The following is an 18,068-nucleotide window of genomic DNA, read 5'->3' on the forward strand; positions in this document are numbered from 1 at the left end:
TTAAAAGTCTCCTCTATTCTTCTTTGGAACGATGACAGAAATGAAACATGCTGCTCTTACAGGACATGCAGTCCTCTTACTTCCAGTAGTTTAGCTGCATCCTACACTTTATTTGCCAATTCTTAAATTGGATCCTTTTAAAGAAGTAGATTATGAGAACAATGACACATTCCCTAGGTGAATAACACACATCAAATCATATGTATCAAAGAGAAACGTCATTCCAAAAGTCCCTGACTTTTATTTGCTCATTTTGTTCATGCTTACTTTTGTCAACATCTTCTTTTTTAATGCAAGAGTTTATCCATTATAAATTATATCTAGCCAAGTACTATTGACTAATATATATTTCCCAATGATAATTCCTTACAGCTCCAGTTTCTTTATTACTCTTATTTGAATCTTCAGGAGCTCTCCTGTTCTCTTTCTGGATTCTGTCTAACCCTATTTTTTTTTTTTTTTAACAATGAAAAAAACAGTCTCTTCACATCATGACATGCTGCCACCATAGAACTGTTCTGGAAGTTTCAACCACAAGTAATAGAGAACTGTAATGCATGTTGTGCATTATCCCACTGCAGAGTTGGGTTGGATTGGAGGTTTTTCTGCTAACTTGATCCAACTTTTAACCAAGCATGTCACGTACAATCATCAATGCTTTTAAACGAAACTAAGAGAAAGGAAAAGTTTTCCATCAGGAGGAAAGGAAGTGGGGAAAAAAAAGAGCTCTGATCACCTTCAGATGCTGATAGTTCTAATCATAACAAAGGACAAAGGTAATTGCAGTCTTGCTGAGATGACATGGTTATTTTTAGATAAGTTAGCAGATTTGCCACTTTGAAAAAGAAATAATTGAAATGGTCACAGAGAAAAAAAAAATCTTTCACTGGTTCATGATCTTGTTCTGGTTCCATTATTTTAATTATCTAGAATTAAAATGTGGGTATTTTTCTATTTTGAAGCCAAATTCTCATTCTCCTAGTCTGCTCTTTGGTAACACATGGGAATACACGTAGGAATATGGAAACAGCAGGTGCACTCTGAAGGCTTTACTCTTCAGTATCTGCTTTAAGACATACTCCTGTGTACCTATACTTGCAGTGATTTCAACCTGTTTACAGTCTATTTCCATGACTTCTTTTAAACTTAGGTCAAATCACTGTACAGTGAGTCCTGTCAAAAAGATAACAGTATGTTAAGGGAATTCTTGTCAAATAGTTCATGGATCCCTATTGGGCTATCAGCAGAAATTTACTATAGATCTCTTTACCTTTCTTCTGCTTTTCCTTGTCTTCTGTTTCAGGTTTGGTTGCCATAACTTCAAACAAAGTCTTTAGGATACTTCTCAGATCACTAGCATAGTTTGTCTGCAGCTGGTCAGCAACACCTTAGGAGTCCAAGAAAATGAGTAAACCATTACTAGATTACTACACCGTCCTTAAAAAAAGTTCTTAAATTTGCCTGTTGCTACTAGTGGTGGCTTCATTTATTTTTAGGGGATCACTTGCTCATGTTAGGAATAAAAATTGAACATTTAATTTAACTAATTCTCCGTAATGGCCAAATTACATTCTGGTCTTTATGCTACCAGCAAGTCAATACATATCTTCCTTATCCTCTGGCAGGAAATACTGAGAGATTCCTTTTGCATGAAATTAGAACTGCTGCATCAAATTTAATTCCTTGAACACAATAGGACATCGCCATGAAAAAGAAAGCACTTTGAAGTCAAACCTGAGACATGTCCAAACTCTTCGTCGCTACAGATCTAAAATGTTTGTGTCTCTGATTCTGTAAGTTCCCATCAGGTAACAGGTCCTTCTAGACCAGACTGCAACTCAGGCCCCAAAAACACAGTCTTCCTGCAACTGCATCTCTAGTCCTTTCTACCATAACTTTATTTGCACCAAAAAAAGAAAAAAGGAAAGGAATAGTTTATAAATTCAAAACGAAAGGTGACTCTCATACCTGAGATACAGACAAAAAGGCGGTGAATAAGATCATTACTGCCATGAAATCTAGATCTGATCTTCTCTCGTGTGGCAATTTTAGCAGCCTGCAAAGCAAGCTGGATTTCTTCCTGATCGATGTCATCAGATGAACAAGAACTTGTCATTAAACTGCTGTCGGAGAAAAAAAAACAGTGTAAAGGAAAGTAATGTAAATCTTCACTCAGTTGTTCAGGATGTTCAGCAAATCCTAAAGGATTTATGACTCAGGCAAGACTCTACAGCAAACCGGAACTAATTGCTGTAAATTCTTGTTGAAGTTAATCAGCACACAACCAACCACCACCACATTTGACTTTCACTCTGTGACATAGCTGCAAAAAAATTTTAAGCATAAAATCACTTGTCCGTATTTTATTGCATTTTTCCTTAGCTATGACAAAGTGCTGTGCCATTTTTCACATTATCTTCTTCTAAAAGCTCAGTCCTGAGAACATAACTCCACCAAAAATCCTGAAGGGGAATATCAACCTAAAAATGTGAAGGTCAGTTCTGAAGTCAACTTAGAAATTTATTAATGTTGAAATTAATGTGGAAAAAAAAGGAAATTCTGAATTATGTTACCTTAAAATAGCAAGAATAGAATCTAAATATAACCTTACCAAAAAAAGTGGAAAGAAGAGTGATAAAATATAATTTACACAGTACAGAGGTAGATTAGTCCCCTTACAAATATAACAGTAGAAATTGCTGAAATGTCAAACTATTGTAAAAGAATGGCTCATCAACTCTAAAGAGATTAAAACGTGTTCACCAAATGTCTACCCAAACTTTAAATTTTCTTTTAAAAACTAGATGCCAGGCATTCCCAAACCTTTGCACCCCAACCCCCCCTTGCCATTTTCCTCTTACGGAAAAGAAGTTTGAAAGAACCTCAGACCACAGGGAACATTTGGTAGGAATCTTCAAATCAGGAATTACATAAAGTATTTGTGAATCAAGATGACTTCTTTAAAAAGGAAGTACTTAGGGGAAAAGTAGCACTTTGCCCTTAAAAACCCTTAAATGGGAGTAAAGAGAGTGCAGGATGTAATTACACCGAAGCCCTAAGGATTCACTGTGCTGACCAAAGGAGACACAAGTCTTCTTACTCTGCTACATTCCAGGACAGAAAGAACAGTAAACAATTTTTCTACACATACTGGAAAAAAATTCATATTGCCAGTTATCACAAAAACCTGGACTATCTTACTTATAATCATACTTTTGCTCTCCAAAACTCCAGCACTCCTTACTCTGCAGACAACTATGTGTTAAAAAAAAAAAGTTACTAACTGCATAATAGCATGTATAACAAAAGAAGTAATTTCTAACACATTTCAATCTGCTTTTATCAAGTGCAGAAACATTCACTGCCTTGCAGATTCCATACCTATTGCAGTATGCATGAACAATTATTTCAGGATAAGACACAAAAGTAACATTTATAATTACTAATAACAAAATTTTATAGAATATAGTTTTGAAATTCTACCTGTAGGCTCCACATGTAATCCTTTGAAATGTAAAAAAAAAAAAAAAGTTATTAGGCTATGCAATCTTAAAAGCCCTAGGAAAAACAAAACTGAAAATAAATAAGTACTGGAGATTAGCTATTGATAGAAATATCAATAGAAGATGTGTAGCACGAGTACCTTAACTGGGTTCCCATTCTTTCAAACACAGAGTAAAAAGCAGGAGACTCATTTGGTTCACGTGATCTATTGCTACTAACAAAAAAAAATCCTTGAAAAGAGATGTTATTTCTCTGTTTACAGTTCTGGCAGCACCATGACTGACTGGGTTTATTAAAGACCCTGAGAACTGAGTGAGAATTCTCTCTTTCAATTTTTCTTTGTTTTTTTTCGTAGGGGATATAATATATCTATTATAATAGCAAGCCTGTCAGTGTGGAAAGGTCTGTGTTCAAGACAATGAAGAGGTCATGTAAGAACACGGCTTATGAAGGTGTAAGCTGAAAGGTAGTGAGAGCCAGGAAACAACTCCTGACTTGCAGTGGTGTGCAGTTAGAGGATTGCCTCTTCACACAAATGCTCTCGTATGCAGATGAAGGAGTCTGCCTTGTAACATGGCCAAATAGGCTCTATTTTTTCTTGTTTTTTAAAAGAATTTTTCTTAGTGATATACACATTTGTATCATAAATTGCATGGAGCTCCTGAAAGAGCCAAATGCAGCCTATGTTAGTTACAATGGTCTTGTTGAAACTCCTGATACACAAAAACCTTAGTGCAAGAGAAAGCAGGGGCTGATTCAAGGATGACTCTTCCCTCCAAATCACAGTTGAAGAAATATTTCAAAGTCAGGTGTTAAGTGGGCAGAGAGCTGTGAAGAGTGCTTTTCAAGAACATAAACTACTTGGTCCTTTCCCATTTTGCAGAAAGGAACAAAGGCTCATTCCACAATTCTGACCAATTTTAATAATAATTTTTGCCTTTTCGAGACTCTTCCAAATGGGAGGAATGCAGTTTCACCTACTCCCCCCCAAGAAATGTGGTTTGACCTACTTCTGTACCAGACTACTCTGTTAGATTCTGTGGTTGTGTCATTAAGACTGGTCATGTCACCACAAGACTGGTTGGAACTGTTTTGTCCTCAAAATCCGTAGCACAGAGCACACACAAATTGCTTCAGCACTGTGAGATGGATGGGTAGCATGTATGCACACTCACATTTATAACACATGTTCATAGGCACAGTCACATGTAAAGTATAATATCCAAATACAGAAGGTTCAGAAAAAAGGATGTTTTCTACTTGAGATTGCTTGTGCCACTGCAAAGAAAGACGTGAATGCTCCAGAATAATTTAAAACTGGACTTAAGAATTACCATGCAGTTAAAAAACAATTACTCTGCCTTTATTAACACAACCAAGTCAGATTTAGACAAAAGTGACTTCAAAGAATGACTAATTACCATCTGTTCTTTACTTTAAAACACATCTTACTGTAAAAGAATGTAGTAAAAAAATTAATATTGTAGAGACAGTTAGAAATACTGTAAGAACAGAAACACTGCAACTGTTTCAGATAAACAGCAAAACAGAAAGGTTTTTTTCTAACAGGATATCCCAAATAGTAATGATTGCATCTGTGCAAATAGATTTCTCATAATTTTTTAAATTGATATTACATAAAACAAACCTGAAATTTGATTTGCCACAGTTCAATTTACCTTTTTTTTTTCCAGTTCTATAAGGAATACCTTTCCTACGTGGCTTATCTAACATGCATAATTTGGCTCAACATTCCAAGCTGATACCACATGTGTAGGAAGCATTTCATTAATGTCAGACTACACTCAAATCTGTAATGTTTCACAAGCAGCATCTGCAGAATCAAGTCTCACTGCAGAATACAAATAGCCATACTATACTAGAGACAAGTCGTCATTCTCTCAACCTTTTTCTTGAAGGGAACCCTGAATTATCCAAGGAATTGAAGAGATATGACCAAAATATGCATGGAACTCCCCTTGTGAAATGTTTATCATATACACAATGCTTATAATATATTTCTTTTTCAAACTGTAAAACCATTGCAAAGTTAACACATCTGAAGATGAACATAAAGAAATAAGATTTTATATCAAAGGTTGATTCCAAACAGTAAACCTGCTTATACTTTATAAAGGAACAGGTACCCTTTGGCAGATACAACGGATTAGCTTTTTGCTTAAACTTGGCTAGCATATACCCATTTTAAAATTACGCTTCCTTTTTAATGTTAAAAGAGTTTATTAAGACTCTTTCAACCCTTTCAAGATGTATCTCTAGAACCATTGCCTGGTCTCAAGGCTTGACTGTGAAATTTAGTCAAATATGTACAAGCAAACAGAAGTCAATAATGTAACTGTATGCAATATCATCTTAAACCTGTGAAAACAGTTTGATTTACAGCTTTTACATTCCAAAGGATACTTGTGAGCTAGGTTAAGTAGTAGTACACATACAGAATGGAAAACAGGACTGTGGAACAAGGTTATGACTGATTTTCAGAAGTGGCCAGACACCTGTGATACTGTAAGGCTTTGTGCTGTATTTGTTGGTCATTGACACTCATCCAAGAACAGCAAAAACAACTAAGTCTAAAACAAAACAACCGAAGTAAATTGATTGAAAATTGGTCCAAACATAAGTATTTTACATTTGTGCTCAAAAAGTAGTCAAGAGCTGTAGAAAGCTGTAACCACTCATAGACGTCTCCTTTCAGATTTGCCTAGAAATGTTTGGTTCTTTAAACGTGAAACCTGCTCTGAACAAATGCAGAATATATGAGATTCTCTGAAAGAATCTCTCACTACTAACAAACATATCTTCAGAGTATCTTCAAAATGTATTAAATATACAGCAGTGACAGAGAAAAAGAATTTAAAAGCTCTATGTATCAAATACGTTGAATACAAAAAATCAACTGAATAATCATGTTTTCAAACAAATTCAAAAAAACTTTTTTTAAAAAAGTGGTTCGGTTTTGTTTCTTTGTCCTTCAAAATCTTAGATCAAAAGCAATAGGTGGTCACTACTTGCAAAGGAGAAAACCCAACATATTCATTCTACTACTACTGTAGAATTGGAGAATGGTTAGGGTTGGAAAGGGACCTTACAGGTCATCAAGCTTCAACAGAAATATGTGACACAATTATGTCACCAAATTTAAAAGGAAAGTAAGACCACTCTTTTGGTCTCTGATTTCAGGCAAGGTCTTCAATTACAAATAATTTTCAGGAATAGATTTCCAAAGACTGTCGGTGGTGCCTTTAAACAGAGAGGGCTCAAGTTTCAGCCAAACTCATGCTGACCAAGTTTAAGAGCAAAACTCTTAGAAGTTCTGTGAACAATAATACAAATATTTACTAGAAAAGAATTTACTACAGAATTCAGTATATACCCTTACCAATTATATTATATAAATACCTGTGACACCAGGGATTCCTATTCAGTTTGCTCTGGAAATCTCCAGCAAACTACACAAGCACAGGCAGAAGCAGGACAACTATTTGCAATAAAACAGGTAACACCTTCCCGATGTATTGTGAAATCAAAGCTTGTGAATCCACTTCAGTGAATTCAAAATCTTACGTATTAAATGGTACTATTGTGATGCAGAGGATCACCCAGAGATGCATTTTGAGACCGAGCTGCTCTTCAGGACAGGTTGATATGAGCTGTATAGTAACAGGTGAGGCAACTTCTACAGTAAGGAAATCCCTAAAACAAAACTTTGCAGAAGGTTTTGTGATTTCTCACCTTCTCATGTCCTACATAGAAGGACATTACAGTTATAAACCATGTTGAAAGTTTTTACAAAGGGACAGTAGCCCGATTCTTTAATATAAATTAGGGTTCATTTAAAAATAGATGAGAGACTACCTAAAAATTATCAGACAATGCAGTTCCTTGGACTTAAATGACATCAATTAATTTGCACTAATTGGTCTTAACAAATCTCTCATGTCCATTATTTAATGCCACATGTTTTGAATAACTAAAAATATACATATGTAGATATATATTGGGTACATGAATTTCCCTATATACATCAGTACATTTAGAAGATTCTAGTTCTTACACTATTTCTTGAAACATATTTCCATGAGCTCCATGGCTTTCATTTTGGCCCATACAGAACTTAGCACAATGTCTACCTTATGCTCTGTGTACAATATCAATAACAAACACTTTTTATCCCATTTACGACCCTTAAGGTTCTCTCCCATTTGAATTTTTTCATACTTATGGTAAATAAGAAAAAAAAAAAGAAACCAAAATGTTTGCAGGCAAATCTATGTTATTGTTTGCACAGTAAGTGGTACATTGCTCCCACTTTTATTTGTATAGGCTGTAACTGAAAATCTCACCACTAACCTGTCAGCCAAACTATTACTCTTACTTTTCTACTTCACAAGGCTGCAGTCAACTCGGGGTTCCAATTTGCTAAAAATAACAAACAATAAACTTCAAAGGCCATGTAAAGGAACAAACACAATAGCTGGAAAAAGACAAAGGTTGCATACATGAAGAACGACAAGAGGAAAATTATACAGGTTTAGGTAAGAGAAATGTAATTGTATTAAAAAAAATACTACCTCCCATCCTATTTTGTGCAGTACCTCTAGTGTTTCTTTTTGGATTCTCTCAGAAGAAACACAATAAACAGTAGGCTAGAACTTGCTGGTTTCTAAGGTGCTAGTTTTGATATGGTTGGAAAAAAAACTGTGAAAGTCATGGGTTCTTACAATTATTTTAAGTGAAGAGGGTGGCTAGAAATCAATTTTAGAGTCATTTAAACCCAAGCCAGAACATGTCTTATTATTTGGGTAATAGCATATATTTATTTAGCCAAAGACTATGTTTTAAGGAACAACCCCAAAAGCTACATTTAAAGCAGACTAAAAAAAAGTTTTAATGCAGAACTTTATTTCCTGACTTTTAAACCCTAATATTTTATGAAGTCAACAGAGTTTTAAAATTTAATCCCTTAGGTACTTTCTCTTTGTTTCAAGAGAAAAGGCTAAAGGGGACGACACCCCCACCAACATGAAAACATGTCCAAGGCTTCAGAACTTTATCTTGAGAAACAAATAATATAACTGCAAATCCCTCTAGCTAGAAATCACCAAAAGAACTGGACTTGACTAGACAACAGTATTATCACATGTATTAGTAATGCCCAGCTCCATTCACAGTAGGACATGTGCTAGAAGCCCCATCTGCTGTCAACCTTTTGAATTCCTCAGTAGGGGGAATTACTTTCCATACACCGCGAGATTTGCAGAAGCCCGTTCTTAGCTTCTTTTGCCCCTGGCTGGCTAATTAAAATAAGGAATTTGGCTAACAGGATTATCCATGTGTCCCAAATGATACTTTCAGCCAGGAAAAAGTCCTGAGTATTGAAGATGGTTGAATTCAAAATCAGTATCAATAACTTCTGCTCCATACCCTGGCAGCTTCTGCAGCTGCCCACTCTGTTGGAAGAACATCTTCTTGCATCTTTCCTCAGCTCTTCCAACCTCAAACTCCAGAGCATTTCCCATTTGGACTGCAAAAACCACAGCTGTTAAAGCAGCATCTTGCTAAACAGATCCATTATAAGAAACTCTACCTAGATAACTGGTTTATTCAAACTCATTACCACTCTAGACTGGGTTTTCAGATGAATGCAAAAGTCAGTATTTCAAATGGGAGTTAAAATAAACAACACTGCCAGTGCAAAATTTATCAACTTTTACAGTGCTTTCTCCCAGATAAGCTGTTTTGGTCATTATAGATAAAATTTCTGTAAGTGTGCATGTGAACAAATAACTTAAGCATTAGTAATCAACACAGCTGCTTTCTAACCATCAAATGAACGTTAGACACTTGCAAGGTACCACATTTACTGCTTTACTTAAAATTTAAACCATAAATGGATAAAAGTTAAAGTTATTGTGAAATTCAAGAAAAAACAGAACTGAAAAAACAAGAGGTTAGAATATTGCTTAGGTTCTACTACGACTTTTTCAATTCCACCATGACATTGTTTTCTAACACTTCCTTGCAATCAAACATACATTTAAAGCTCTCAAATGTTCACTCACACTGCAAAAGGATAAATAAAATTAAATTAGAGCACAGAAATATTTAAACTTCAAAAATATATCCTGAACTGGAAAAACTGAAAGTGAAAACCACAAATAGTATATAGCACTTATGACAAAATGGTATGGAATATCAGCCCTGGTATCCGATACAGGGATAGAAAACCACCAGTTCCAGCTTTTACTCTTTACCCAGAACTTGACACAGGACAGGGAGAACCTGGATACCTGATACTAATACTTTCAGGGGCAAAGAATAACTTCATACAGCTTTTCAGCAACATCCTCTGCAATACATAAGCCACTATTCTGCATGGCATCGTAACAAGTGAATTAATTTAGCATCCAATTCCTGTAGATACACTCTCGAGTTGCAACTCCTGTGTGAGGCAGAAACAGAGATGGAAAAGCAGCCTTGAAAAACATTCTCCAGTAAGAGGAACTCTGAGGGATAGGGAAACTTATTAGCACAATATTTTCACATTTCTTCCATCAGTTCCCTCAAAAAATAATACGGAACAAGCAGCAGAAGCATTAAAGCATCACAAGGTTTAAGAGAATCCCGTAGGAATTCCATATCCAGACGTGGGAGTCAAAGCTGAGAAAAGCTAATTAAAGTATTAGGTGGAGCCTTAAAATTTTAATTAGAAAAGAAAGCTTTCTCTTCATTTTTCACCTTCAATGCCGCTATAAGTATGAGGAAATCCTCTTTTTTCCTCCAATCTAATTGTGATTTTACAATGTATCTGTAGGCATTGTCAAAAACTCTGCAAAACTGCAGTTACTATAGTGATCTTAATTACACATAATCTCAATACTCCCAAACATACTATTCAAAGGGTTTTACTGGGGAAAAAAACCACTAATCTGTAAAATAAAATCTAATTTCTGAAAGCCAGTAATTTTGTTCTATTAGTATCACAGGAAACACCAAGTGAAATTCAACAACAGATTTTTTTCACGTCACTAAAATGAACATGATTATAATTGTGGCCAAATTACTAAAAATGAAAATTACAACTGAGCTATGCAGAAACAAGAACACAGACTTATTATGATCACTTTGTGTCAGTCTCCAGCCAGACAATATGCTTGATATGCCACTTGGAATATAGCCCCCAAATGGCAAATTTTAGGGTGTCTACCAATTTTGCTTGAACAGTCTTATTGCCTCTGCCACTGATGCTAGTCAGATTAAAATACTGCCCTATTTTACTTGATTTACACGGAGAGCAGTATATTCTATATTTACTTCAACCACATAAAACATTTTAACACCTCTAAAATATGAAGTCTATTATTTTAATAGAGAAAGACCAAAAAACTTGAAACAACTGAATTTTCACCTTCTCACTGGAAGAAGCACTTGTTAACAAGTAGCTTACACAAGGTGCCTGGGATATTCCTTGAGAGGATAAAATCTGCAACAGTTACTTGTTACTAAAGACAAAGATAAGCATAAAATATAAAATACCATGTAGAATATCCTAGAAAGGAACACTGTAGCTTAGAAAATGCTGCACCATTTGGAGATTTAATTTTTTTTTTTGTCTTGCGGGGTGAAGAACAAGATAGGCATGAAACACATCAAGAAGAATCCTGGCGGTGAAAACCTAGAGACATCTGCTTCAGTCACATATGTCTCACTGACTAAAATCATAAGCAAAAGCTGACAGACCTCATCAACACTGACTTTTTTGTTTTGCTAGTACTGCTCAGCTGGTTGTTGGGGCAAGGGATTTCGAAGCAAAACAAGAAGGCTGTATGCAGCAGCCTGTTTATGGCTGTATTAATAGTGCCCTCACACTGCATGAGCGACAGAGCTGGACAAAACAGCACAGACTTTCAGTGCCTAAGACATACACAGACAGTTTGCAGTTCAAAATCATTAGGCAGGAAGAGCATCTATACTGGGAGTCAAGTCAGATTTGCTCAAGGTATAAACCCCTTTCTCTTCCCACAAATCTTTTCACTGAGCTCTTTATTTCCATGATTCCAATACAGTACATGTAAAGCCATTACTAACAGCCCTTTTCAGATTATGAGCAGTCTCTCCACAAAAAAAAAACTCGACAGAAAAAAAGAGGGGAAAGAAAATCTACAGTAATGTACTGATCAAAACAAAAATGACAGTACCAAACATTATTGCAGAATTAATCCGCCAGTTTGCATAGCTTCAAATATAACCTGACCAGGTTAACAATGTGCAAGACAGTGCAAGACAGGAGAACTGAAGACAGAGCTGATCAGGTAGACTGACACTTCAGTTCAAATACATTGTTAATGTATTTGTTGTCCTCCATGCTATCATCTACAAGATCCCCAGAGTAGTTGTGATCTCTGCTGAAACCTAGGGCATTGTGCTGTAGCTTTGATAGCATAAATTCTGTACCATGAGATGAAAGAACTCAATTCTCCTACTATAATTCACAGTTCTGGCAAATTACCAAGTTCTTTTTCCTTCTTGTATAATTTTTGAGGCACTGAAATAAAACCTGTTTTTGTAAGAAACTGTCCACCCCTAAGAATTGTGCTTGATCTGTCAGCTGGGCAAGAAACTGGCTGACAGCTCACACTCAGGGAGTGCTGACCAGTGGTCTATACTCAGGTTGGCAGCCTGCCACGAGTGGGAATCCCCAGGGGTGGACACTGGGCCTCACGCTGTTCATGACCACCATGAACCATCTGGATGATGAGACGGCGAGCACCATCGCCAGGCTGGCTGACCCTGGGTGGTGAGGTGGATGTGCCAGCAGGGAAAGTCACCTCTCAGACCAGGACAGGCTGAAAGAGTGAGCTGGCAAGAACAGTGTGGAGTTTAACAGAGACAAGTGTAATTCCCTGCAGCAGTGACAACACCAAAGAGCCCAGGACAGGCTGGGATCCCTTGCTGAAGGGGACCTGGGGGTCCCGGTGGACAACAGGAGTCAGCAGTGAAGCTGCTGCAGCAATGAAGGCGAATCAGATGCTGCGATGCACCACAGGGGCACCACTAGCAGAGATGGGAGATGTGACCATCCCAATCTACCAAGTGCTTGTAACTGGAGTACTGCTTGTGTCCAGTTCTCATCCCCACAGTTCAAGAAAAGACACAGACAGTAGAGCATCCAAAGGAGGGCCATGAAGATGATGGAGAACCTATCCTACAAGAAGAGACTGAAGGAGTTGGGTATTTTATTTCCTGGAGAAGAGAAGGCTCTAGGGGACCTCACCACAGTACAGCAGTATGTAAAGAGTGCCTATAAAGAGGACAGACTCTTCTCAAGATGCCACATGGAGAGGAGAAGTTGCAATGGGAGACGTTTCATCTTGATATAACAAAAAAATACTTTACACTAAGAACAGTCAATCCCTGAAAAAAACTCGCTTGGGATGTGGAAGAGTCCTCATGGCTGGAGGTTTTCAAGATGCAACTGGACAAGGTGCTAGATAATCCTACCTCAGCTTACTTGTCCACAAAAAGTTGGACCAGATGATCTTCTGAGGTCCTTTCCAACCTGGGCTGTTTCATGATTCCATGAACTGACTGGCAAGGTACCTTCAAACAGCTTCCTGCAAAACACCATCTACTTCTGCAGCAGGTAACTACAATTTCAGTTCTTAAATATTAGAGATGTCGTATTCTAAATACCACAATAACCTTCCCTGCCTTGTTTCACATGTGTCTTTATACTAATAGGGATATACTCAAAATACACATAAAGTAAGCCATATGCTTCAACTATATTCAACAAGCCAATGACCTTGGGATCTACCCACAGGTACACAAATACAGGTATTCTAACTGAAATAGTCAGATAAATATCCCACTCTAATTGCTGGCAGAGTCTTGCTGTTTTGGCATAAATTCGAGTCATAATTCATTGCAGATGCTTCCTTTTACAGACCATAAACAGGCTAAAACTTCACCACAAATTTTTGTAAATACTTAGAACAGTAGAAAAACGTACCACAAACCCCCAATATTTAAGCTGCAAAGACATATCTAAATAAATAAATAAAAAAATACATACTGTTGACTACAGAAGTTGTATCATTAGGGTTAGTTTTAAAAGTTATTATGTATATTTAAAGTTGTCATTTATTGGCTTGTCATAACCTTAAAATGAAGAAATAGGGTTTACCATCTACTCTGGCAGGCAAATGTTTGAATACAGAATTCATTAGTATTTCTTCCTCCCTTGCACTCTTACACCAAGAACTTCAATGATGTTTTGAAATCAGCTAATTGCAACTACCTTGTTCTTCTGTTGTCTCATTTATTTTTCCTCATCAATCCCAAAGCAACACTTTTCTTGCATTTTCTAGCTCCAGTCTTTCAAAGAACTTGATATGCTTAAAGAATGAACCTAAGTCCTCTCATTCTGTTAGCAGATTAGGTTCACTTAGGTTTCCACTCAAAGTAATGGTCATGTCAGGATCTTGTCCAATAATCCAAACATGCTGAAAGCTGACAAATTCCTGCAGTTTATTTTTAAAAATCACTGACTTCACTACTTCAAGCACTGAAATGGATAAGATTTCAGAGATGTATTTTATTACCTGCCTGTTTACGATTTAGTAAGTTATACTAAAAATGGTTCTCAAAATAACATTTATGGAAAGAAAACATTAAAAAGGAAAAACTGGGTGGATTTTTTTTTCCTGGAGCTGGTATATCAATGGATCTAATGCCACTTCCCTGCTGTAGGGCAATTTTCACTCAAGTCACTGATGTACAAAAGACTTGTGCATAGTCTTTGAAGTTGCATAAAAACACAGTTTCTCCGAGACTTTCTGAAATACACAGAACACATTTATTCTTTGCTAAGAAAGCTGACTACTGGTGGGGGCATCTCAAGTCTGGATACTGCTTAATGAACATTTTACAAAAAAATATCTTCTGAACTGGGTTGAAGTTTTAACCATCAGACCTCTGAGACTAGAAAGCGGAACCTTCTACACAGATCAGGTGCCAGTGAAATCGTCAACCTTTCCTTAGCAAAACCATTTGAGAAGCCCTCCGTACCTTTATTTCTTCCCTAATTTGTGCTCTAGCAACCTTGAGCAAAGTTTACAGCTGTTTTTCAAATTACTGTGTGAACAGTCAGCAATCCAAGTATGCAACCATGATTCTCATTTAAGACTGAAAATCTTCAACCCAGATGCAATTCAACAAATTAATTACACATTTAACCGAGGTTTCCGCTTTTCTCCAGTGACTAAACGGGGAACCTTCAGGAACTCCAAATTTAGGAGTTTGGTGCCTAAAATTAGGTGGGATAAATATAGCTCTAAAAAAATTACACAGCGTTGGTTGATGATTGAAAAGGTCTAAGGCAGTAAATCACAGGCTGACTTGAAACAGCCTCTTTAACTGGTCCCAAATGGCTCCTTACAGTCCTGACAGGTTTTTCCTCCCAGTAAAATCGAAAATGGCAAACAACGACCCATGGGTTGAACAGTGTTCTGGGATCCAAGGAGTGAGAATTTTCTCCCTGGTTCTCCATTTGGAAAATGGATACTGACTATTTACTGGCACAAAGGGGTTGCTTATGTTTCACAGGAGGCTGGAAGGCTACATAAATGTATTTCAAGAATTCTATGTTTACTCAATTACTTTTCAGATAAAACTGAAAATGTTACATATGATTTTTAACTGTTGTTAAGTGAAAACAGAAAGACATTAAGTATGTTAAAATTGCATATTTCAGAAGAAAATGAAACAAAAAACAATTTAGGTATTATTTTGGATATGCATCACGGAGACAGCTATGTCAGAAAAAAGCATTTTAGAGACTGCGTTTGCAAGGAACATGCTTGTTGTAGTAAACAAATAATGCAACTCTAGAGAAATTGTTTAATAGGCAAATAAAACTCTTTAGGTAAAAAAACATAAAAGAAGAGGGAAGCCCTTTAAAAATAATGTATCCTAAAATATAATACAAATAGATGTACTGAATATTACATTTCTATGCACAAAGATCTAGGAACATACTACTGTGAAGCAGTTAGATTTCTGAACTTTTTTTCCCTTTTATTTCATTAAAGTAAGTCATTAAAAGGAGTTTAAATTTTTTTCAAACTAAGTATTTCAAAAGGGGAAATTCCTATCATTATAGTCAAGCAGGCAGCTGTTTTGTTTTACTGGACCACAAACTACTAGATCTCCAGTAATATCACTCAGATGCAGAAAAACAGGCAACTTAGATTTTGCCAAATCACCCAGGGATGATACAATGCTATAGTTCAGTGGACAAGAGCACAAAGGAACATGTACAAATACTGCCTTATAAATCAAACTTTAATTTACCTAAGCATCAATAAAGTGGCAACTGCAATATTACATATGAAGACAGTACAGTAAGGCCTTGAAAAGAGGTGGTGCACCTAATGAAGACTTATTCTCAGTGCTCCAGTTATTCCTGAAAAGTAAATGAGGCTACTTCTACCACCCGTTCAGACAACGTTGTGTGAAAGTGTTTGATGTATGCAGTATTTAGAATAGGGCAGCTGTTGCATGCAGGTAAATTGGGTTTTGCTCGAAGAACAGTCGAAAGGAAATCTATTTCAAAATTAAAACAATGAAAACCAGTTTTTGTTGCATCTTTCTGTCCTTATTTAAAAAATACAAAACTCAAAAAAAAATTGAGCTTGAAGACAGATACAGCCTAAAAAACCCACAATTATTATTTTTAGTATTTCATCTATCACTATTAGAAAAGCCATTTTACCTTCTTTTTTTATCCCCAAACCTAGGCAAAATTTAGAACTCCTAAAGTTCAAATGAAGTGCTGGGTAGAGACGAACAGATGAAAAAAGAAGGCACAAGAGGCAGTGGAGGAAGATCTACATCAGCTGAAGTATTTGTATTTCCAACTGTCTGTACCAGAGTAAAAACGTTCTTGCATATACAGTGTATGCAATACATCACATAGATATACGTTACACAAACACTGAAAAAAAGTAAAGAACTCATATTTATGCTTTAGTGACATTTTTCTGCCCTAAACTTTATTCCTCTATTATTCCCATTAAATGCTTTGAACAAAACTAAAGTTAAAACTCTCATGCAGTTTCAGAAGATGAGAATATAAACTAGTATTCTTACCAATTTTGGCCAACAACATGGTGGAAGCTGAAGTATTGTTAACTGGAACGCTCCCTCGTTTCACTACTTCATTTTACCAGGCAAAACAAAATGGGAGAAACATGTTTTCTAGAAAGCCAAGGCCTAGCTAAGAAAAGCATTTGTTACTTTTCAAGCTATGACCCGAAGTGTCTCCAAAGAAATGCCATATGGACAACTAAAAGCGAGATCGTGGACATATGTAATTGATTCCTGTATGCATTAAAACTCTTCCATAAATAGCTGCCTCTCAGTTGTCACAGCACTGAAGAAAGCTGCTAGGTAAAAACAAAACCAAACCAAAACAAAAAAGCACCTGTTGTCCAAAAGGAAGAATACTCAGAAGTGTTGCTGTCACTTGATTCATTCAATGAAAATTTTTAACCGAGCGTACGTCAATACCATCCGTCAAATCTGACTGCGAAGTGATGTTATTACCTCAGAGCGTATATGCTGGAGAGACTACATGTAGTGACAGAAACACTCTCATAGTCACTGCTGGAGATGGAGCTGAGGGGGGAATCACGTAAGCCATCCTGAGAACTGAAAAAACATACGGAAACAAAATGAACTGCTGAAGCCAACAAAGGTAAAAACAGAGCACTGCGATAAGTCATGGCTTGTCATGGATCATACAGAAATAAGAATAAACCGGCAGTTGCGTTTTTGCTCTTCAGAAAATGATACAAACCTATTCTGTTTTCTTCCCAAAAGGATAGAAAATTCGGCAAAATCAGTGGGCACACACCTTAAAAAAAATCTTCAGTGTAATTCATGCCGTACAGTTAAAACATTCGAGAAAGAATTCAAGCATCTTACATTTTCATCAGAGATGGAGGGAATAGCATGCCCATGCTGCTAAGTGTTGTATAACCTTATAATGAAGACATAACAAAACTCAAAGTTTATAAAGTCACCATGGGTTTCAGGCCAAGATACACTAAACCATACATTTAAAAAACTTCTGAACATTGTGACAAATTTGACCTATGTTCCCTTCCCCTTGGAAGGAAAAAGTCTGTTAGAAAGCTGACTCTTTGTTGATGGAGCTGAAGATAATACACCCACCCCTCACCCTAAGTTTGCTCAGTCCCTATAACTGCCATATATGTACCTCAAATTTTGTGCTTTAAGTCAACAGATAAGCAGGAAGGAGCAGTCCCATGGCAAACCACTGACACTTCATTAGTGGAAATCCACTAGCTACTGAGTAAAAGGATATGAATAATTTAAATGAATGGTACAGAACTTGTCTCTGGCATCCCAAGACTAATAAAAAGCCTTTAAATAACAGATCATTTTAGATCTTACATCATATTATCAACATAAACTAGGATGAGAGGAATAAAAATAGTTTCATAAGCACTACAAAA

At 36.5% G+C, this 18,068-nt stretch overlaps 1 protein-coding gene across 4 annotated transcripts in view; it reads right to left on the reverse strand.

The window, feature by feature from the left end:
• The window catches only part of ZFYVE28 (zinc finger FYVE-type containing 28), a 152,455-nt gene that overhangs the window by 14,854 nt on the left and 119,533 nt on the right, over positions 1-18,068 (reverse strand). The window contains exons 9-11 of one of the 4 annotated variants that reach the window (XM_017820791.1): positions 17,134-17,238; positions 1,969-2,120; positions 1,271-1,387 (exon numbers count right to left, since the gene is read on the reverse strand). In XM_017820791.1, the coding sequence (XP_017676280.1) occupies positions 1,271-1,387; positions 1,969-2,120; positions 17,134-17,238 (374 nt within the window). Of the gene's footprint in view, positions 1-1,270; positions 1,388-1,968; positions 2,124-17,133; positions 17,239-18,068 lie in introns of all 4 variants that reach the window. The other 3 variants (XM_017820790.1, XM_017820793.1, XM_017820792.1) reach the window with 3 other exon arrangements.

Source organism: Lepidothrix coronata, unplaced genomic scaffold (genome assembly GCF_001604755.1).
Source record: "Lepidothrix coronata isolate B3197 unplaced genomic scaffold, Lepidothrix_coronata-1.0 Scaffold85, whole genome shotgun sequence".
In the NCBI taxonomy this organism is placed as follows: domain Eukaryota; kingdom Metazoa; phylum Chordata; class Aves; order Passeriformes; family Pipridae; genus Lepidothrix; species Lepidothrix coronata.